This window comes from Rhinatrema bivittatum, chromosome 16 (assembly GCF_901001135.1).
Source record: "Rhinatrema bivittatum chromosome 16, aRhiBiv1.1, whole genome shotgun sequence".
Lineage (NCBI taxonomy): Eukaryota > Metazoa > Chordata > Amphibia > Gymnophiona > Rhinatrematidae > Rhinatrema > Rhinatrema bivittatum.
The window spans coordinates 26,931,696-26,954,028 of record NC_042630.1 but is presented as its reverse complement, the minus strand read 5'-3'; the positions used below and the strand labels follow the sequence as shown (position 1 = coordinate 26,954,028).

Here is a 22,333-nt window from a genome sequence, read left to right as displayed (position 1 = left end):
TTTCTACCCAATATTACTGATCTTGAATCTGTCACATGCAAGAACTGACCAAAGGGCTGAACAGGCAAAAACTCACCCTGACACCTCTCATCCAGAGCAACAGAAACCCAAGCAGCATGAGCAGTTTGACAACAGCTGGGCACATCTGTGAGGCTGGTTTATTTCTGGATACTTTGAAGAGGGCTGAATCTTCTCACAGCCAAGCTAAAGCCCATAAGAAGGGCCAGGCTGGGTCAGCCCTTCGAGCCCAGCATGCCGTCTCCAACACTGACCAGTCCAGGTTGCCTGGAAGTGCCTGGCAAGCTCTAATCTGAAAGTCTGTTTCATGTATTTAGTCTCTCTGGCTAATAATTATTAACAGACCTGTCCTCCAGAAACCTGTCCAAATCTTTTTCTAACTCAGTTACACTGCCAGCCTTAACCACATTTTCTGCAATAAATTCCACAGCTTGACTTGTTTTGGTTTTCGTTTCAGGGAGTGTCCCCTAGTCCTGGTACTCTACGAAAGTGTAAATAACCATCCCCTGTTTACCCGTTCCACCTACTCTTACTTTTCTAAACCTCTATCCTATCCCCTTATTATTAGTGCCAGGCCTTGATTGAGGTATCCAAGTCCTCAGGAGCCTGATCACATGCAACAAGAGCTCTGGCACCCAGCTCTCTCCTCCCGTCTCTACCTGATGATCACGCACTGGTTCTCTCCATCGATCAGCATGTTCCTGTACATGGTGTCCGCCAGTGCATAGATATGAGGTGGATTTTCATACTGAGCCTGCAAAGAAACAGCCACAGATGCAGAAAAAGAGTACAAGATTAAAACCCAAGGTCCCGTGCAGTTTGGATGCCCCACTTGTCAGGGTCAGCCGGAATATGGTAAAGGGTAGGGGGGAAATAAGGCTGCAGCTACAGGGGCAGCCCCTGCCAGCCAACGAGCTGCCTCCCCGACTGCCACGGGTGCCCTGCCATGCCCACATGCTGCCTAAGATGGAGGGAGGAAAGTGGAACAGTTCCACTCCCCCCCCCCTCCCCAACAAAACATAGATTAATAAGTCCGGGAAGGAAGCAGAGGGGGTGGGATACAGTGCCCCCTTCTGGTGGGGGTGAGTAGAACGCCCTCCCAGAGTCCCAAATATTAACAGGGCATTGGGAGGTAAGCACAGGGGATCCTTAATTGCAAAAAGCAAAGATGGCAGAAGTACAATCCAGCGGTATGTGTTTAACTGTTTAAAGTGGGGAAACAGGAAATGTTAGGAGAAACGCAGGCGCTAACGAAGCTGGCTCTGTCTGACAGGTTAGGCAGGAGAGCTAGAAGGCTGGATATTCGGTCAGGGCCCTCGCTGGTACTGGTGGCTATTTATTGTATTACAAAGCTCTCCCTGCTGCGTCTCCTGCTTTATGCCTACCAGTGTGTGATATTTGCATGGGGCTTTGATGACAAACAGCACAGCAGTAGCCCAGTTTACTTAGCCTCATTATGGAGATGTTAAAGCTCTTTAAAACAAAATCTCCCCAAAACTAAGCAAAAAAATCTGAGGTGAAAAGGGGTTTCCCAATGGTTTTGTTTGTTTTCATTTAACTAATCAAACCCTTTGGCTAATGCCTACCATTTTAAACCCCTGTCTGCCCAGATTCTGCACACACAGGAGTGGTCACCAGGTAAAGCAGTGCCGGTGAGAGAAGCACGAATGCAAACCACCTCCATCAATGAAACAAAGCCAGGCGGCACTTTCTCTGTTATCACTGAGTCACACAGAATAACCTGCGCACGGATACTGGGCACACAGTAACGGATACAAAAGGGGCTTCGATTGGTACCAGTCTGAAACTTGTGAGCCGTCTGGCTCTGAGCTGTGTCCTTAATACAGAGGTTCTGGGACCCTTCCGGCTCCTGGGCCGCACTTTCTGAATGCCTGACGCCAGGTAGCAGCACAGTGCTGCCGCGCCCACCCCTCTCTCATCACGTAACCCGCCTGGACAGGTACAGCCATTTTTTTGCTTCTCTGTTTCCTGCCCTAACTCACCTCTTATTTCTGGGCTGACAGGCCACGGGAAGAGCTGAGCAAGGAGAGTCCTGGTTATCAGTGGCCAGTGTTTGTAAAGACTGCTCTGCCTGCCCCCGCAGTGGCAGGTCCTCAGTTCCTTATAAGAGGGGTCCCCAAAGTCTCCCTTACGTTGGCAGATGAGGTAAGAGAGGGGACGGTGCAGAGGTCTGCCCCACGCTCCTCCGTGTAAGGGGATGGGTGGGGCACCCAGGGGTCGGGTCGGGGGAGATTCGCCTTCTCTGGTTCTAGAACATCTCAGCAGCAGGGAGCGAGAGGCTGCGAGAGAGGCTTCTTCAGCGCACTGGGGGAAAGGATTTTCTTTCCGGGGGGGGGGGGGGGGGGGGGGGAATCAGAGGGCAGCCTGCCCTGCAGGGAGAAGGCTCCATGGAGCCTGACGGCCCGGGAGCTTCTGAAGTGGATCAGGACTCGTTCCCGGTTTGCAGATGGCCTGGCGAGAGAGTCCCTTGTGAAGAGAGACGCAGGCGGATCGGTGACGACGCCCGATCACTCTCTTGTCTATTAACCCGCACTATTCGGCAGCATTGCCCCCCCCCCCCCCCCCCTCGTGATTTCTCATCTACAAGCAAGCATTCAGCAGGATTTCTTTTACTATGCGAAGCCAAAGGCCTTGAAAGATTTTACCTTCCCCCCCCCCACCCCCATGAGGAGAAAAAAAACCCCAGGACAATGAGTCAAATTGTGGCCCCAGCCCTCCCCCCCCCCCCAGCTTGCAGCTGAGCAGGACTCAACATGCCTGGCGTCCTCTCATGGTCACTTGCCAGGGTCAGGCCTGGGATCCACTCTGCAATAGAAAGGCCCTTGCACAGTCCCTCCTTATAACCTCCCTCTTACTGCTGGGCTCACCCTTTTCTATTTACAGTCTTCCTTTGGGACATCTCCCCCACCCCCTGGGTGACCTCTGCTGCCCCGTCCTTCCCAGTGGTCAGACGAGAGAACAGGGGGGCGCGAGGCACCAGCACAAACTCACCGCGCCCTGGTAGATTTCAATCTCTCGCTCCGTGAAGTAGGGAAGCTGCTTGAAAGGGTTCACAGATATCAGCACTGGACCGATGTACGTCTGCAGGTTCAGGTCAAGGTTCAATCAGGCCACAGAAATCTGTAATGCTCCAAAGAGCAGGGGCTACTAGAGCCTCTGGCCCGAGGGCTCAGTGGCCATGGAGGAAGTTAAGAGGTTTGTTTTTTTGGATTCCCAGGTTGGCTGCTGTGCTGCAGAGGCAGCACTCAAAAGGGTAGAGGAGGTGTCTCGGCCTTCACTCTATGGCGACACCTACTGGCCAGGCCTGGAGAGCACATGTGCTGGGTTCTGGAGGGAGCTGCAGTATGTAACGCCCCCCCCACCAGCTAAGGACTGTGGTGGCAATGGCTGGGCCACGTGGGGAAAAATCCCAGGTAAAGCCCCTGGTAGCTGGGAGCGATGGCTTGTGCCAGCTGGTTCTGTCCCAGGACCCTCTCTCCCCCCTCCACCGCCCCCCCCAACCAGGGATCTATGCAGAGCTCAGGAAGACCTGGCAAGGAGACATCAACCAGCACCAAAGGAGAACTCCGAGAAGAACACTGCCCACACTTCCTAATCCATTCTCTCCTGCAACCAAGTATATGCAGATTTCTAGAATAAGCTAAGAGCTGCAGACGCCGCATGGCCCCCGATTTTATCTTCTCCGTGGGAGGGGACAGATATTAAACACCCCAAAGGAGCACAGACCAGGGACGCCCTGAAGAATATTACACCCTTCCCCCCCCCCCAGTGCCTGAAGGAGCTTCCCCATACCCCATGCAACCCAACTTCTACAGGCTGGGGAGGAAGCAGGAGCCCCACCAGGAATTCCCTCCCCTCCTTCCATACTTTGTAAATGTCTCCCCTCTACTGGCTCTTGCACATGCGGACACCTCTCCTCCCCCTCCCCCAGCATATCCTGGCAGAGAGAAGGGAGGGGGTGCGACACTGACTCCACTTCTAGCTTTTCCATGCAACTGGCAGTCTTGCTGGCATTCAGTTAAGGAATGGGGGGGGGGGGTGGTGGTAAAGGAAATATAAATTCCTGGGCGGCGACAGTGCTGTTTTGCAAAGGATACAAAGATGTAATCGTCCATGTAACGCTTCTTCAGGTTTTCCACGATGGCATCCTCCGTGATCCTGGAGAGGAGGACCATGTCGTCCACGCCGCTCTGCCGCACATTCTGCGTCTGCCAGTGATACCGCTCCTTGCTTCCCTGGGGGAGGGGGGCAGGAGACACGTTAGAGGGAGAGCAATGTCCTTCCCTACCTTAAGGAAGCGAGAAGTGCCAGGCTGGGTCAGGACAGTGGTCCACGGCGCCCACATCCTCTCTCTGCCAGGAGCCAGTCCGGGTCACGAGTGCATGGATCAAGCCCTTCCTTCATTACAGAGAAACTAGTGCTTCATCAGCCAGGTCGTTCTCGACATTCCTTAGGCAAGTTTTTGCTCATTTTTCCATCTTTTAAAGATTATCAGCTCTAAATCACAAGGAAGAGAGCTTTTTCCATACTGGGCCCTACTATGTGGAACCAATTAGCTCCAAGTGTATCTGTTTTAATGTGTGCTGGTATGAAATTTAATGTGTGTTTTATGCACTGTACATCTGTTTATGGCTGGATTTTACTCCGCTCAGCAGGAACGGGTTATAAATAAGCATAAATAAATAAATAAGTCATCAGGAACTTCTTTAGTCAGAATTAAAGTGCATTGCAGGGGGAGACGCACACTGCTACCTGTCCTTGTGGCCAGAGAAGTTGAATATTTATTTAAACTTAGCCATAATAAAAATGGCTTTCTTGCTGACATTCATTATTCTGTATTTTGTGTTGTGTTGTATGGTTTGAAACCTCTATTTTTTTCAAGCTACAGATATTGCTAGTCTGTATTAAGCGAGTGTGTTTGTTAATTAAAAAAAAAAAAAAAAGGCTGATATCTACAAGAGTTGTTTGAGGTAGACAAAACTCCTTTTTCGGAGCAGAATGTATGGGAGGAGCTAGGCAAACTGAAAGTGGACAAGGCCATGGGGTCGGATGAAATACAGCCCAGGATCCTGAGGGAGCTCAGAGATGTGCTGGTGGGCTGCTGCGTGACCTGTACAACAGACCCCTAGAAACAGGAGTGGTGCAGAGTGATTGGGGAAGAGCGGTAGTGGTCCCGCTCCACAAAAGTGGGAGCAGAGAGGAGGCTGGACACTACAGGCCGGTGAGCCTCCCCTCGGTGGTGGAAAAATTAATGGAGATACTACTGAAGGAAAGCAGAGGGCGGGCTGCTGGACCTTTTTTTTTTTTTGACTGGGTGACTAAAGAACTGGATCGAGGAAGAGCGCTCGATCTTATCTACTTGGATTACAGCAAAGCTTTTGATAACATCCCACATGTGGCTTGTGAATAAAATGAGAGCGTGGGAGTGAACGACAAGGTGGTGGTATGAATTACAAACTAGTTGGCTGATAGGAGTGTGTAATGGTAAATGGAACCTACTCTGAAGAGAGATCGGTGTTAAGTCACGTGCCACAGGGAACAGCATTGGGATAGGGTCTGTTCAATATCTTTGTAAGCGACATTATAGATGATACTAAGATTTGCACCACAGTGGTCACACATGAAGTAGTAGAGAGAATGAAAAGTGATTTAAGAAAGCTTGAAGACTGGTTGAGGTTTAGGCAGCTGGAATTCAATGCCAAGACGTGCAGTGATGCATCTGAGGTGCTGTAATCCAAAAGAATTGTATGTGATGGGCGGTGAAAGACTGATGTGCATGGACTAGGAGAGGGTTCCAGGGGTGATAGTATCTGCCGATCTGAAGATGGCGAAGCAATGTGACACGGCGATAGCTGAAGCCAGAAGAATGCTGGGCTGCATAGAGAGGAATACCTAGTAAGAAAAAGGAGTTTATAATGCCCTTGTGCAGGTCCTTGGTGAGGCCTCATCTGGAGTTCTGTGTACAGTTCTGGAGACCGCAACTCAAAAAGGACAGGATGGATGCAGTTCAGAGAAAGGTGACCAAAATGGTGTGGGGTCAGCATCGGAAAACTTATGAAGAGAAGCTGAAGAGAACTGGAAGGCTCAGCTGCATACTGTTCCCAGCATCCACCGAGATAGGACTCCAGAGGTAACAGCGAGCGATCCAGGCTTCAATCTCCACAGCCACAGCTTCCACAGGCCCCACCCTTTGCAGAAGAGGACCAGAAGTGCACGCCATTACTCAAACCTCTCAATCCACTGAAAGAAGTTGATGGTTGATGGTTGAAGAGGATTGGTAAGTATAACTTTGGGAAATCTTAGGACTTAAAAAAGTTTGGAGAGAGGTGAAATAGTGGGGCATATTTTTTTTTTTAAAGAGTTGTGTGTCTGAGATAATAAGAAAGCCATAGGGAGTTAATTCTAGTGTCTATCTTTCCCTCCCACCCACAGCTCATCCCTTGATTTATAAACAAGAGACACTTTCTCGTTAAAAATCAATCAGCCCTTACCAAGAGTTTAATCATCCCCTTGTAGGACACTACCAGTTTAATTAGTGAATACACCTATACATTTAAAGGATTCAATTTGTACACATTCCAACTCCCATAGCAACCTAAACTTAACTATGAACTCAACAAAATTAAGATGAAGGCAGCAGTCCAGCTACAAGAGGGGGGCTTTCCAGTCTTTTGCATATGATTGATTTTTTTACACACCGATGAAAGATTGTGCATCTGATGCAAAGAGCTCCTGGCTCTCAGAACAAGTCCCATCTCTGGAGGCTAGAGTGGTAGACCTGGAGGAGCTGAGGCAGACAGAGAGGTACATTGATGATACCTTCAAGGACATAGTAGCCAAGACCCAAAATCCAGTCTGGCAACCCCAGTGCTGCCTTGGATCAGAAAGTTCTCCTAGTTGGAGAGCATCACCCTGGTGTAGCACTGTCCTCTCACAACGAGGACAAGTCTCCCAGGGCTTCTGCCCAGGAGGGAAGGGTTAGGTCAGCCTCATAATTGGTGATTCAATTATTAGAAATGTAAAAGCTGGATGGCTGGTGGACATGTGAATCGCTTGATAATTTGCCTGCCTGGTTTGAAGGTGGCACACCTCACGTCACCAAGAGAGGATTTAGACAGTGCTGGGGAGGAAAATGTGGGAGGGAGGTTCTGGAAACCAAATTTAGGCTTTTAGGTAGAAAGCTGAAATCCAGAACCTCCAGGGTGGCATTCTCTGAAATATTCAGTGTTCCACATGCAGGTCCCCAGAGGCAGGCAGAGCTCCGGAGTCTCAATGCATGGATGAGACGATGGTGCAGTGAAAAGGGATTCAATTTTGTAATGAACTGGACAACCTTTTGGGGAAGGGGGAGACTTTTCTGAAAGGGCGGGCTCCACATTAACCAGAGTGGAACCAGGCTGCTGCTGTTAACTTTTAAAAAGGAGATAGAGAAGCTTTTAAACTAGAACAAGGGGAAAAGCCAACAGTCACTTAGCAGTGCATGGTTTGGAGGAATGTATCTTTGAAGGATACTAATGAAACAGGAAAGTTAGGGCATCCCAACAGAGAGGTTCCATTAAAAAATATGGAAAAACTGGTAAACGCACGTCTCTCAAACTACATTGAAGACAACAACCTCCTATTCCCATCACAGTACGGTTTCCGCAAAGCATTAAGTACTGAAGCCCTCCTAGTCTCCTTGACAGACTACATCATATTGGGCCTCGACAAAGGACAAGCCTTCCTTCTGATCCTACTGGACCTTTCGTCAGCTTTTGACACCGTCAACCACTCCCTTCTCATCAACCAACTAGTCGCCATAGGTATCTCAGGCACTGCACTTTCGTGGTTCAGAACCTTCCTCAGCAACAGAGGATACAAGGTTAAGATCCAGAACAAAGAATCCTCACTCTACCCCGCGTCAGTAGGAGTCCCTCAGGGCTCGTCCCTGTCTCCTACCCTATTTAACATATACCTGCTACCCTTATGCCAACTTCTCACTGACCTCAATCTCAAACATTTCCTCTACGCAGACGACATCCAGGTCCTGATCCCCATCAAGGAGTCCCTCGCGAAAACACTGTCTCATTGGGAATCATGCCTCCAAAATATCAAACAGCTTCTCACAAGCCTCAACCTAGTACTAAACTCATGCAAAACGGAACTCCTGCTCATCACACCAGAGAACAGCTCTATCACCCCCTCTCATCCAGACACGCCAAAAACCACTCAAGTGAGAGATCTAGGAGTACTAATTGACAATCGCCTGAACTTGAAAGCTACCATCAACAAAACCACCAAAGACTGCTTTTATAAACTCCAAGTGCTGAAAAGAATAAGACCTCTTTTCCACGCTCATGACTTCAGAACGATTCTTCAATCTATTATCTTCGCAAAGCTGGACTATTGTAACACCATCTTGCTTGGTCTCCCCTCATCATACACCAAACTACTTCAGATGGTTCAAAATGCCTCTGCCAGAGTACTCACTAACACCAGGAGAAGAGACCACATAACCCCTATACTAATGGGCCTCCACTGGCTACCCATCCACTTCAGAATAATCTACAAGGCCATGCTCACCATATACAAAAACATTCATCAACTAGCCCCAATTGACCTACGTCTCCCCCTCCGATTACACACCTCAACAAGACTGACAAGAGATGCATACAAAGGATTACTTCAAGTTCCCCCAGCCAAAACCACCAAACACATTACGTTAAGAGATCGGGCCCTCTCTACTGCTGGTCCAACCTTATGGAACTCCATACCCCCAGATCTCAGAATGGAATCCAGCCTCTCAACTTTCAAGAAAAGACTCAAGACCTGGTTGTTCATTCAGGCATTTCCTAACGCTAACTTGATTTATCTCCTAACATTCAAAACCCATCATCTTCTATTTCACTGTTATCTACCTCTAACAAAGTTATTTAGCCATATGTAATTTATCTGGTTTGTTCTTTTCTTTTCTTTCTTATGCCAAGTTCTTGTATCCCTGTTATATGTAACTGCTTTTCCGCACTATTGTTTAAGTTTAATTTGCACTCCTGTTCTATGTGAACCAGCATGATGGGACTACCAGTCTTGAATGCCAGTATATAAAAAACTTAAATAAATAAATAAATAAATAAATAAATAAATAAAAGCAAACATAGTCCATCTGCCTATAAGTAAAGAATCACCTGAGCTAAAGAATTCCAAATTATCCCTATCAACTGAAGCACAAGTTGTTAATACAAACAAAAAACGCACTTTGAAATGTCTGTATGCCAATGCCAGAAGTCTAAGAAATAAGATGGGAGAGTTAGTGTATAGCAGCGAATGATATTTTAGACTTAATTGGTATCTCAGAGTCGCGGTGGCAGCACTGAATCTCCATCTTGACGTCCCCCTCCCATCGGGTGGGTGATGTCATCACTCTGCGCTGCTTCCTGGAGGCTCGCCTGGGTCGCAGGGGCTGGCAATCCGGGGGACTGAGGGTAGTTTTCCCATACGGTGTCGGAGCTCCCTCTCCAACCACTGAAGCAGGGATATCATCTCCCGTTTTCTCCAACATTGGGGTTGCGAAGGATGTTATCCGCTTCTGGCCATCAGGCAAAGTGGATTCAGGGGGATAAACCCGCAACTTGCCTTTCCTTCTCGCAGGCATCTTGTACAGCAGTGATTTTCAACCAGTGTGCCGCGGTACACTAGTGTGCCGCGACACATGGTCGGGTGTGCCGCGGGGAAAGTTCCCCAAACTATAGTGCCCCCTGTGTTTTGTTCCCCTATGATGCGCAGTCACGCTTCCTACAGTGTAGGAGCCGTGTACAATAACACATGCGCGAGCTTTGAATGCTCGCGCGACTTAATGACATCACCGAGCAGGTACTTGTACTCTGGCCTCATGACCATAGTATTTCTCATTGTACCCCTTTATATTGCAGTATATGCTTGGCAGAGGTCCTTTAAGTGTGGCAGATAATGTAATACTCTTCTATTTTACTGTGTGGCTGCGCACACTCTCTCAGCAGTGATGGAGAAGTATTTGAGAATGGAAAAGGCAAATGCCGAACAGGACCCTGGACACAATTCTGACCTAGATGAAGGCCCTAGTATGAGAGGTCGACAAAAGAAAAAAGACAAGACGGTGAGCTCAAGGCAATACAGTGAAAGCTATCTTTCATTTGGATTTACTTTCACTGGGGATGCGACAGCACCAACACCACTGTGCTTGGTGTGTGGTGAGAAGCTATCCAATAGCGCCATGGTGCCAAGCAAGCTTAAACGCCATCTCCAAACGAAACACTCTTCCGTTCAAAACAAGCCGATGGAGTATTTTGTACGCTTACGTACAAACAATGAGAAAGAAGCAATTTTTTTGAGAAAAAGCACACAGGTAAATGAGAGAGCCCTCAAAGCTAGCTACCTTGTTGCTGAACTCATAGCTAAATCAAAAAAGTCTCACACTGTGGCAGAAACATTAATACTACCAGCTTGTAAAGCTATTGTAAATGAGATGCTTGGCCCTGACGCAGCCAAAGAGATAGCTAAAGTGCCTCTCTCTGATAACACAATTTCCAGACGGATTGATGACATGTCTGCTGACATTGAAACAGTTGTTTTGGAAAAGGTGCGCATCAGTAAGAAATTTGCCTTGCAACTTGATGAGTCGACGGATATCAGTGGACATTGTCAGCTGTTGGCCAATGTGCGTTTTGTGGATGGAGAAGCCATTAGAGAAAACTTCCTATTTTGCAAGGCACTGCCAGAAAAATCAACAGGAGAGGTAATATTCCAGGTCACATCGGAATATCTTGATAAAAGTGGGCTTACATGGGAAAACTGCACAGGTGTCTGCACTGATGGAGCCGCAGCCATGGTCGGGCGCATCAAAGGCTTTGTAAGTAGGGTTAAAGAAAGAAACCCAGATGTTCTTGTTACCCACTGTTTCTTGCACCGTGAGGCCCTCGTTGCAAAGACCTTACCAGCAGATCTAGTTCCTGTGTTGGATGATGTTGTGCGCATAGTGAACTTTGTGAAGATGCGACCTTTGCGATGTCGCTTATTTGCGTCTTTGTGTACAGAAATGGAAGCGGAACATAAAATCTTATTGCTCCACACGGAGGTCCGGTGGCTGTCACGCGGCAAAGTGCTGGCCCGTGTGTATGAGTTGCGAGAGGAACTTAAAATATTTCTGACAAACGAGAGGTCCGATTTTTCAAAGCTGCTTGCAAGTGATGAGTGGTGTACAAAGCTGGCATACCTGGCTGATATATTTCAATATCTGAATGAACTGAACACACGGATGCAAGGCCGAAATGAAAACCTGCTTACAAGCACTGATAAAATGAACGGATTCCGTTTAAAGGTGCAGCTCTGGCAACAACATGTTCAGGGTGGCAACCTTCAGATGTTCCCGCTCACCGAGAAACTGCATGATGGCAACACTGCTGCAATGTGCGAGGTGATTGGCAGACATTTGAAAACTCTTGAGGAGAAATTGTCGTTTTATTTCTCTTCAGCCTTCACAGAATGCCTTGACTGGGTTAGGGACCCATACAGTTCATTATCCGTTGCTGGAAAGGACATGACTTTAAAGGAGCATGAGGAACTCATTGAACTGAAGCAAGATTGCGGTTTAAAGCTAAAGTTTGCTGATCTTCCTTTAGACAGTTTTTGGTTATCTGTTGCCAAGGAGTTCCCCATTCTGGCCAACAAAGCTATTTTGACATTGCTCCCATTTTCAACCACATATCTATGTGAGCTGGGCTTCTCAAGCTTGACTGCCATAAAAACTAAAAACAGGGAGAGACTGAGAACTGTTGAGGAAGAGCTTCGTGTGTGTCTTTCCACCATTCCTGCCAGGATATCCCTTTTGTGTTCATTGAAACAGGCCCAGGTTTCACACTGAATGAGTATAGATACATTTAGAATCTATATTTTTAAACATATGTATAATATGTACTGTTTTAGTGTCATTTTGTGCCATTTTGGTTGGTGGTGTGCCCCGGGATTTTTTAAGTGTAAAAAGTGTGCCGCGGCTCAAAAAAGGTTGAAAATCACTGTTGTACAGGGTAACAGAACTCGAGAGAGCGGCTTTCCTTGCGGCCGTTCACGCCGCCATCTTGGAGCCTGGCCATTAATAATTTTTAATTTTGTATGGAGAGGGCAGAAGCAGGTAAGGGCAGGGCATAAGGCCATAAGGTTCTCTTAGGGCATCTAATACCCTTGCTCCATCCCCGACTGGGAAACAAAATTTAAGTGTTAATAAAAAAAAACACAAAACTAGGAGGGAGCAACACAGTAACTGTTTGCAGAGGGCAGCAAAAAAGCTAGTATTGATCCTGAGTAGCAGGTCTGCAATTTCATATTGATGTTCCTTTAGAACTCGGGGTGAATACAATCAGATCCCGGTGATTTGCTATTATTTAGTTTGTTCCCTGCAAAGCAGAGGAAAGTAACCCCATATCATACAATGAACCCTGCTCCCCTTCCCAGAGGCACTGCACATGGCTAGATGCTCACAGAGAGAGGATCTGTAAGAGAGCAGAGGATGAAGTATTCAGCCTTTTTTGCCCTCAGTGTTCCTTTTCTCCCTCCATAAAATGTCATGTGTGCATCCTGCCCATCATCTCTTTGTTTCTGGCCTAACGAGACTGGACTGCTTTTGGCCAAAATGCATCTTATACTGAAAATATTTATAAAATATAGGGAAGAAAATCAAAGCGACTCCACCTGGCAAACCCTGCAACTGTAGCCACCTTCTCCCCGTGCCATCCTGTAACACCTTCCTGGCATGCTGTGTCCGATAAAGAAGACCTAAAGCTGCATCAGAGGCATGTCTGAAATCCACTTGCAAATAAACCAAATCGAAGAGAGGATTCAGACTGGAAAATACATTTGCTATGAGCAGGGAATACAAGAAATAGCCAGAGAAGCTGCTGAATGTTTTTGGGAGCTGGTTCAGTGGCGACTACAGTATGTTTCTGGACTTTAAGAGAATAAAGGAGGGCTACCTACCACAAGCCTCAGGATTTGTGCAAGTCTTCACATCTAGAAACATATATATATATATATATATATATATATATATGATAGCAGAAAAACACCAACCAATTATACAATCTCTACCACTCCCTCAGAGATCCCCTGTGTTTATCCCCTGCTTTCTTGGATTCAGACACCATCCTTGTCTCCACCACCTCCACTGGGAGGCCGTTCCATGCATCCACCATCCTCTCTGTAAAGAAATATTTCCTAAGATTACCCATGACCCCTCATTTTAGAACCTCCTTTCCACTGAAAGAGGTCTACCCCCTGTGCATGGAAACTTTGGAAGTATTTAAATGTCTCTAACATATCTCCTCTATCTTGTCTTTCCTCTAAGGTGGACATGTTTAGACCTTTACGTCTGCCTCCCTAGGCTTTAGAACAATGACCACTGCCCATTTCAGTAGCCTCCCTCTGGCCAGACTCCATCCTGTTTCTATCCTTATGAAGGTGCGGTCTCCAGCATTGGTCACAGTATTCCCAGTGAGGTCTCACCAGGGACCTGTCCAGGGGGCAGTATCACCTCCCTTTTCCTGCTGACCATTCCCCTCCCTATGCAGCCAAGCATCTTTCTGGCTTTTGTCAACCCCTTATCCACCTATTTGGTTACCTTAAGATCACCAGTCAAACAATTCCCTCTACCAGACACGGTTATAGTTCAGGTAACCTGACCACTGTCTGAGAAAGGATGCTGGATTGAATGGACCTTGCTCTGATCAAAGCCTGGCACTTCTTATGTTCAACACCAAACTTGCTCAACATATAAAAGCCTTATGTAAACTGCCAGTTACAATTGCTATGTGAATGTGACGCAACCTGTTATGTATTCAAACAGCCTTTTTGAGCTTTTGGAGTGTATCACATGATCACGTTATGATATTTACATTTATCAATAAAGTTTAGTTTGTTTAATTAAAAAAAAATCTTAGTGCAGAAATCTTTTCTGTGCTTTTCAGTTTTGGAAAAAACTTTTCTTTTTTTTTTTTTTTTTTAAAGTCCCCTCTGCAGCAACACCAAAGAATGCATGGGAGGAAATGGGTTAAATGTGGAGTACTGACCCCCAGGGTGAGAGCCAGACTCACCCAGCTTGGACTTAGGCCCAGGGATGGTAAAAGCAATTCAGAACTGCACAATGTCCCTCACTCCCTCACTGTAAGAGACCCGGGCCCCGTGTCTGGTCCAAGCTCAGCCTGGCAGGAGAAATGCGGTCAGGGCAGTGTTGGGCGACATTTCTCCATGCACAGGGAAGAAACCAAAGCAATAAAGATATTTTGGTATATTGTAGGGAATGGAGGAGCTGGGGGGGGGGGGGAGGGGGTGTCTGAATGATGAACCCTGATTCAGGAGGAATCCCCGAGCGAGCTCTCTCTCACCCATGGTTTGCGTGACCACAGGCCTTACACGCAGCACTGTACAACCCTGGTAAATAACACTAACTTGTAGCCTTTTAACAAGTTTAGCTCAGTGTAGCTTAGGCTGTGCTCTTGGCTGACCTCTGAGCCTTGCTGGACACATGAAGGCTCAGATTCACCCCAGGTCAGAGAGGATAACCCTGTCTTCCCACTACAAATGTTTCCAAAACTAATTTATCTACGTCGGATACAGAGTGCTACAAGGGAGTGCCATCATGCTTGCTGCTTTAACGGAACAGGGCGGCGGTCTCATGGATGTCAGGTACAAACATGCCCTCCGAATACCACCATTCATCCCTTCTCCAGATCCTCCCGCCCCCACGCCCAGCCCATGCAGCTACGACAGGAGAGGAAGCGTCCAGATGTTAGAAGAAGAACGCACCTCTGGCAAAGAACCTTCTCACATCACAATGACCCACAGATTCAACCACTTCTGGGCTACCTCCACCTAACTGGATCTTACTGCCTCTCACACCGCTGTTCTACTTACATCTTATTTAAATACAGGCAATTTATACCAATGTACCCCACTTCTTATCTATTTACTGGCAAATCATCTTGTATCGGTATGCATCCATTACTTATGCACTAAAAGCTTTTTTATTATACGGAATCTGCTTTAGAAAGAGGCTTGGCACAGCCGGTCCAGTTACTCATTAACCCACACTGGGCTCACTGCTCTTACCAACAGAGAGCCGAGCCCACAGTTTCACCAATCGCCTGGGAGCCCTACAATCTCTGACCTCTCACCTCCCCTCTGGGGAGTGGAGTGGCCTAGCAGTGGGCTGAGAAGTAGGGAAGCCACGGATTCACATCCCTGCAAACCAAGTCACTGCCTGTGAGCTCTCTGGGGCAGGGACATTCTCGAATTAGTTTGTAACATTCTCTGAATGTAACTTGCCTTGAGCTCAGGTTTGCAAAAAACGAGTAATTAAATCTAAATCCAAGTGCCCTGGCTCCAGTTTGGAAGTTCTGCCCTGGAGGGTTAAACGATTTGCTCGCCACCAGACCTTCAGGCTGGGACCCTCTTTCTTCCGGTGCCCCATTCAGATTCTTCAGACCTGCCAGCCCCATTCAGATCAGGCGTCCTGAGTGACACACGCTGCAGGCTCAACCCTCAGTGTCAGTTTGCATTAAATCAAGGTCTAGAGGCTGAAATTACCTGCAGGCTCCACCTTGGTGGCAGACTGAAGATTGCCCCCCCCCCCCCCCCCCGGGGTCCAGAAACAAGGGAAAGGCAGACCTTAGGCTGAGGGAGAGATTTACCATAGAATGGAAACTTTCAGGGCACGAAAAAAAAACACGTTTGTACAACCATGAAAAAGCCAAAATAGGAAGATGCAAAAGCATAAATCAAATCGCTTGGATGCAGATGATCTGGGTACATAGAAATGCAGATGAGCTTCCTGGACTTTGCTTCTGGATGCTAAAGGGACTTTTTGCAAGTTCTGAGAGGAATAATGAATGCTAGAGAAAAGTAATTAACCCAGTAGAAAGGAACCAATTTGTGTAACCCATTAACTGTACACGCATGCAGACATACAGCATCTACCTCCACCACCTGCATATACCTCTCTGTCCTCCATGTGCCAAAAACGCACTGACCTCTACGCCAAGTCCACAGCACAAAGCAATCTCTAATCTCAAATACACAGACGGCCAGCAGGATCCACCCAGCTATTAACCATCCAGCAAAATGGAGGCAGGGAGCACCCAAACCAGCAGCACAGAGCTGTGAAGACAACATTATTCATTGTATCTAATGCAGGCAAGGGGGGGGGGGGGGGAGTGTCTGCAGGATCTCACAGTACAGGATACCATGTAGCTTCCCTTGTATCTAGTGCAAGTATCTAGGAGCTCCTACAGGATCTCACAACAATGCAAGACACAGTGTCACCCCCCTGTATGTAATTTAGGTATATACAGGGGAGCTCCTACAGGACCTAATAAGGCAGGAGCAATGTAACTCATAAGAACATAAGAAATTGCCATGCTGGGTCAGACCAAGGGTCCATCAAGCCCAGCATCCTGTTTCCAACAGTGGCTAATCCAGGCTACAAGAACCTGGCAAGAAGCCAAACACTAAGTAGATCCCATGCTGCTGATGCCAGTAATAGCAGTTGCTATTCCTTGAGTCAACTTGATTAATAGCAGATGATGGACTTCTCCTCCAAGAACTTTTTTAAACCCAGCTACACTAACTGCACTAACCACATCCCCTAGCAGCAAATTCCAGAGTTTAACTGTGCGTTGAGTGAAAAAGAATTTTCTCTGATTAGTTTTAAATGTGCTACATGCTAACTTCATGGAATGCCCCCTAGTCCTTCTATTATCCGAAAGAGTAAATAACTGATTCACATCTACCCGTTCTAGACCTCTCATGTTTTTAAAGACCTCTATCATATCCCCCCTCAGCCTTTTCTTCTCCAAGCTGAAAAGCCCTAACCTCTTTAGCCTTTCCTCATAGTGGAGCTGCTTCATCATTTTGGTCACCCTTCTCTGCACTTTCTCCATTGCAACTATATTGTTTTTGAGATGCCGTGACCAGAATTGTACACAGTATTCAAGGTGCGGTCTCACCATGGAGCGATACAGAGGCATTATGACATTTTGCATTTTAGTCATCATTTCCTTCCTAATAATTCCTAACATTCTGTTTGCTTTTATGACTGCTGCAGCCCACTGAGATAACAATTGTATTATCCACTATGACGCCTAGATCTCTTTCCGGGTGGTAGCTCCTAATATGAAAGCTAACATCATGTAACTACAGCATGGGTTATTTTTCCCGATATGCATCACCTTGCACTTATCCACATTACATTTCATCTGCCATTTGGATGCCCAACCTTCCAGTCTCACAAGGTCCTCCTGTAATGTATCACAGTCTGCTTCTGATTTAACTACTCTGAATAATTTTGTATCATCTGCAAATTTGATTACCTCACTCGTCGTATTCCTTTCCAGGTCGTTTATAAATATATTGAAAAGCACTGGTCCAAGTACAGATCCCTGAGGCACTCCACTGTTTACCCTTTTCCACTGAGAAAATTGTCCATTTAATCCTACTCTCTGTTTCCTATCTTTTAACCAGTTTATAATCCATGAAAGGACATTACCTCCTATCTCATGACTTTTTAGTTTTTTTAGAAGCCTCTCATGAGGAACTTTGTGAAATGCCTTCTGAAAATCCAAATATACTACATGACCGGTTCACCTTAATCCACGTTTATTAATCCCTTCAAAAAAAATGAAGCAGATTTGTGAGGCAAAACTTTCCTTGGGTAAATCCATGCTGACTGTGTTCCATTAAACATGTCTTTCTATATGCTCTGTGATTTTGATCTTTAGAATAGTTTCCACTATTTTTCCCAGCACTGAAGTCAGGCTCACCGGTCTATAGTTTCCCGGATCGCCCCTGGAGCCCTTTTTAAATATTGGGGTTACACTGGCCACCTTCCATCCTTCAGATACAATGGCTGATTTTAATGATAGGTTACAAATTTAAACTATTAGATCTGAAATTTCATTTTTTAGTTCTTTAAGATCCCTGGAATGCATACCATCCAGTCCAGGTGATTTGCTACTCTTCCAGGTGTCAGTGATTTGGTTCAGTTTATCTGAATCATCACCCTTGAAAACCATCTCCGGAACTGGTATCTCCCCAACATCCTCATTAGTAAAACACAGAAGCAAAGAATTAATTTAGTCTTTCTGCAATGGCCTCATCTTCCCTAAGAGCCCCTTTAACCCCTCGGTCATCTAATGGTCCAACCAACTCCCTCACAGGTTTCTTGCTTCGGATATATTTGTAAAAGTTTTTATTAGGAGTTTTTGTCTCTACGGCCAACTTCATTTCAAGTTCTCTCTTAGCCTGCCTTATCAATATTTTACACTTAACTTGAAATGCTTATGCTTTTTCCTATTTTCTTCAGATGGATCCTTCTTCAAATTTTTTAAGGATTTTTTTTTGGCTAAAATAGCCTCTTTCATATCACCTTTTAACTAGGGTGTGAATCATTTTTTGACAATTTAAAAAAATCTTCTAAAAAAAATTAGTGATGTGAATTGGAATCGGAACCAATTCCAATTCACATCGCTAACGATCAGATTTCCCCCCCCCAGCCAAACCCGATCGTTAAAACGATCGGGCACACGATTCACATCCCTGCTTTTAACCATGCCGGTAATTGTTTTGCCTTCCTTCCACCTTTCTTAATGTGTGTAATACATCTGGACTGCACTTCCAAGATTGTATTTTTATACAATGTCCATGCCTGTTGAACACTTTTAACCTTTGCAACTGCACCTTTCAGTTTTTTCTAATTATTTTCCTCATTTTATCAAAGTTTCCCTTTTGAAAATGTAGTGTTAGAGCTGTAGATTTACATATTGTCCCCCTTCCAGTCATTAGTTCAAATTTGATCATGTTATGATCACTATTACCAAGTGGCCCCACCAACATTACCTCTCTCACCATATCCTGCATTCCACTAAGAATTAAATCTAAAATAGCTCCCTCTCTTGTTGGTTCCTGAACGAATTGCTCCATGAAGCAGTCATTTATTACATCCAGGAACTTTATGTCTCTAGCAAGTCCTGATGTTACATTTACCCAGTCAATATTGGGGTAATTGAAATCTCCCATTATTACTGCACTGCCAAATTGTTAGCTTCCCTGATTTCTCTTAACATTTCATCATCTGTCTGAGCATTTTGTCCAGCTGGATGGTAGTATACTCCTATCACTATACTCTTACACACACAGGATTTCTACCCATATAGATTCTACTGAGCATTTAGTCTCTTATATGATCTTTATTCTGTTGGACTCTATACACCCCAACCAAGTTGATCCTCCCTATCATTGCAATATAATTTGTACCCTGATATAGCACTGTCCCATTGGTTATCCTGCCAATTATATCTAACTCATCATTCACTGCTGTACACTCTAACTCTCCCATCTTATTTCTTAGACTTCTGGCATTGGCATACAGACATTTCAAAGTGCATTTTTTGTTTGTATTAACAACCTGTGTTTCAGTTGATAGGGATAATTTGGAATTCTTTAGCTCAGGTGACTCTTTACTTATAGGCACATGTACTATGTTTGCTTTTAATGTAACCTCTCTGTTGGGATGCCCTAACTCTCCTGTTTCATTAGTATCCTTCAAAGATACATTCCTCCAAACCAAGCACTGCTGAGTGACTGTCGGCTTTCCCCCTTGTTCTAGCTTAAAAACTGCTCTCTCTCCTTTTCAAAAGTTAGCACCTCCCCCATATCCCATGCAGTCATCGGGGAGCTCCTACAGGATACCATATACTTTTCCTGTACCTAATGCAGACAAGGGAGGAGTCCATCTCACAGTGCAGGAGACAATGTGTCTCCTCCGAGTGTAAGGCACTCATGAGGTGGGGGGAGTGTTCCTGCAGGATCTTACAATGCAGAAAACAGTGTACCTTCCCTGTAAGTAATGCAGGTATGGGGGAATTCCTGCAGGATCTCACAATATGTAGGATACAGTGTGCCTGTAATGCCTGTAAGGAGGATCTCACAGTGCAGGGCAGGAGGCGGTATGCTTCCCCTGTGTGTAATGCAGTTTTGGGACAGGTGAGATGTTCCTGCAGGACGGTGGCTGAGTGCCACCAGCATTTAGGTTTAATGAATATTTGCCCCTGGATCTGCTGAACAGGGTTGGGAGGCTGGGGCAGTGCTGCACCTCTGCCCTTTTCTATAGCCCCCAGCAGCAGATTTCCCCACAGGAAGATGCCGAGCCGCTCCCGGAAACAGGACGGGACCCTGCTCCCGAGGGGATCCCCCCCCCCGTGAGCCCCACGGCGCAGGAAGGGCCGGAGTACTCACCATGCTCGGCGGGGAGCGTAAGCTGCAGGGCCGCAGGAAGGGGCGAGGCCAGGGGGATGGGCGGCGCTCAGGTGCGGGCAGGTAGATGCAGGCAACCGCGGCGCCCCCTCGCCCTCTGCCGGAGCCCTGACAAACAGCACAGCCCCCTCCCCTCCCGTGATGCTGCAGCTGTGGGCCGCCCCTGCACAGCTACAAACTGTCTCTCTTTCCATTAAATGTTTGCCCCCCCACTCGAATCTGTTCAAGCTGCTGTGCTCTATATGAAATTACTATTCTATCTCTAGCAGAGCTTCATAAAGTACAACCGAAAGAGTAGCCCCACCTTGAGCGAGCTGCAGCCTGGTCAAACACCGTCGCAGGGCTTGTGACCGGGCTACCGCTGCCTTTGCACGGGACGGCGGCGGCGGCGGTAGGAGAAGGCGCGGGGCCACGCGCGGGAGGAAGGGGCCCTCGAAGCTGCGCGCATGCGCAAAACTTCCGCGCGAGGCTGGGTTGTGGGGCTGTGAGAGCCCGCGTGCGCTATTCCACAGGTGTAGTAGAAAAGGGGGTGGGCTCCACCTTTGCATGAAGTCTGGGGCCAGCTCATGGCCCAACACACTGCGGTCCCTGTGCCCGCCCCTTGTGAAGGACCGGTTCTCTAAGCTCGCTCGGAGCTAAATGATAACCGTTATATTCCAGAAAAAGAGGCTGCCCTCTGCCTCAGTGTAAGCTGAAAAGATTCATAGCCATCAAGCAGACTTGAAATTCTCATCCTCATGGAATAGATAAAAGGCTAATGAAGCTAAAGCAAAGCATTTTGAGGCTGTAGTACTGAAACATTTGCTCTTCCCCACATTCCCGGCTATGTCCTAACCAAACCCAAGGTTGCAGGTATGGGCTTATTCTCAACACCAACAACTTCATCAGCAGCATTGAAGCATGCCTGTCCCACATCCATGGGGCTAAGAGAGCCCGTGTGTGCGCTTGAGCACGGTTCTGGGTCAGAGACAGGCTCTCACAGACATTCGGGCAGATACAGTAAAAATTGCGGGACAGCAGGCGAGCACTGTCCTGGGTGTGCGATTCAGTAAGTTAATTTATTTAAATTAGGGCCCACGGTAAAAAGAGGCGCTGGAGACACTAGCGCGTCCCTAGCACCTCTTTTTTTTGACAGGAGCGGCGGCTGTCAGCGGGTTTGACAGCAGACGCTCAATTTTGCCGGCGTCGGTTCTCAAACCCGCTGACAGCCACGGGTTCGGAAACCGGACGCCGGCAAAATTGAGCGTCCAGTTTTCAATGTGCGAGCCACGAGCCCATTTAACATTTTTTAAAATTTATTTTTAACTTTTGGGACCTCTGATTTAATATAGCCATGACAATTTGGAGGGTGCACAGAAAAGCAGTTTTTACTGCTTTTCTGTGCATTTCCCCAGCGCCAGCAGAAATTAACACCTACCTTGGGGTAGGCGCTAATTTCTTAAAGTAAAATGTGCAGCTTGGCTGCACATTTTATTTAGTGTATGGCGCGGGAATGACTAATAGGGCCATAACATGCATTTGCATGTTGCAAGCACTATTACTCTCGGGGGGGGGGGGGGGGGGGTGACACACGTTTTCGACATGCTATTACCCCTTACTGAAAGAGAGCCTGACTGGGATATGCGCACGCGCGAAAGAACCTGACTGGGATGGGGGGGGGGGGGGGGGGTGTGAAAGAGAGCCTGACTGGGGGTGTGTGTGCACATGGGTGTGAAAGTTTCTCCTCCCGTCCCCCATTAATCCACAATTTCAAGGCATCTGGAAATAAAGTTTCCAGGTATGGAAAGAGGAATTTTTTTTTATCTTTATTTGTTTTAATTATTGTTTAGCATTTGATGTGTCTTCTGTTTTTAAATATTTTATTGGTGTCTCAGAAGTTGTGGATATTCTATTAATGGGTTTGAAATATATTCTTTTTATGAATGACTTTTACTATTGATTGATGTTTTAAATTTCTTGATTTTATTAATATTTTTTGAAGAAT

General features: G+C 46.7%; 1 protein-coding gene across 3 annotated transcripts in view; it reads right to left on the bottom strand.

The window, feature by feature from the left end:
* The window catches only part of LOC115078076 (unconventional myosin-Ie-like), a 58,849-nt gene extending 38,067 nt beyond the window's left edge, over nucleotides 1-20,782 (bottom strand). The window contains exons 1-4 of one of the 3 annotated variants that reach the window (XM_029580702.1): nucleotides 20,654-20,782; nucleotides 4,137-4,274; nucleotides 3,031-3,120; nucleotides 678-772 (exon numbers count right to left, since the gene is read on the bottom strand). In XM_029580702.1, the coding sequence (XP_029436562.1) occupies nucleotides 678-772; nucleotides 3,031-3,120; nucleotides 4,137-4,214 (263 nt within the window). In that variant the 5' untranslated portion in view covers nucleotides 4,215-4,274; nucleotides 20,654-20,782. Of the gene's footprint in view, nucleotides 1-76; nucleotides 575-677; nucleotides 773-3,030; nucleotides 3,121-4,136; nucleotides 4,275-20,331; nucleotides 20,459-20,653 lie in introns of those variants that run through there. The other 2 variants (XM_029580701.1, XM_029580703.1) reach the window with 2 other exon arrangements.
* Nucleotides 20,783-22,333: the final 1,551 nt, after the last annotated feature.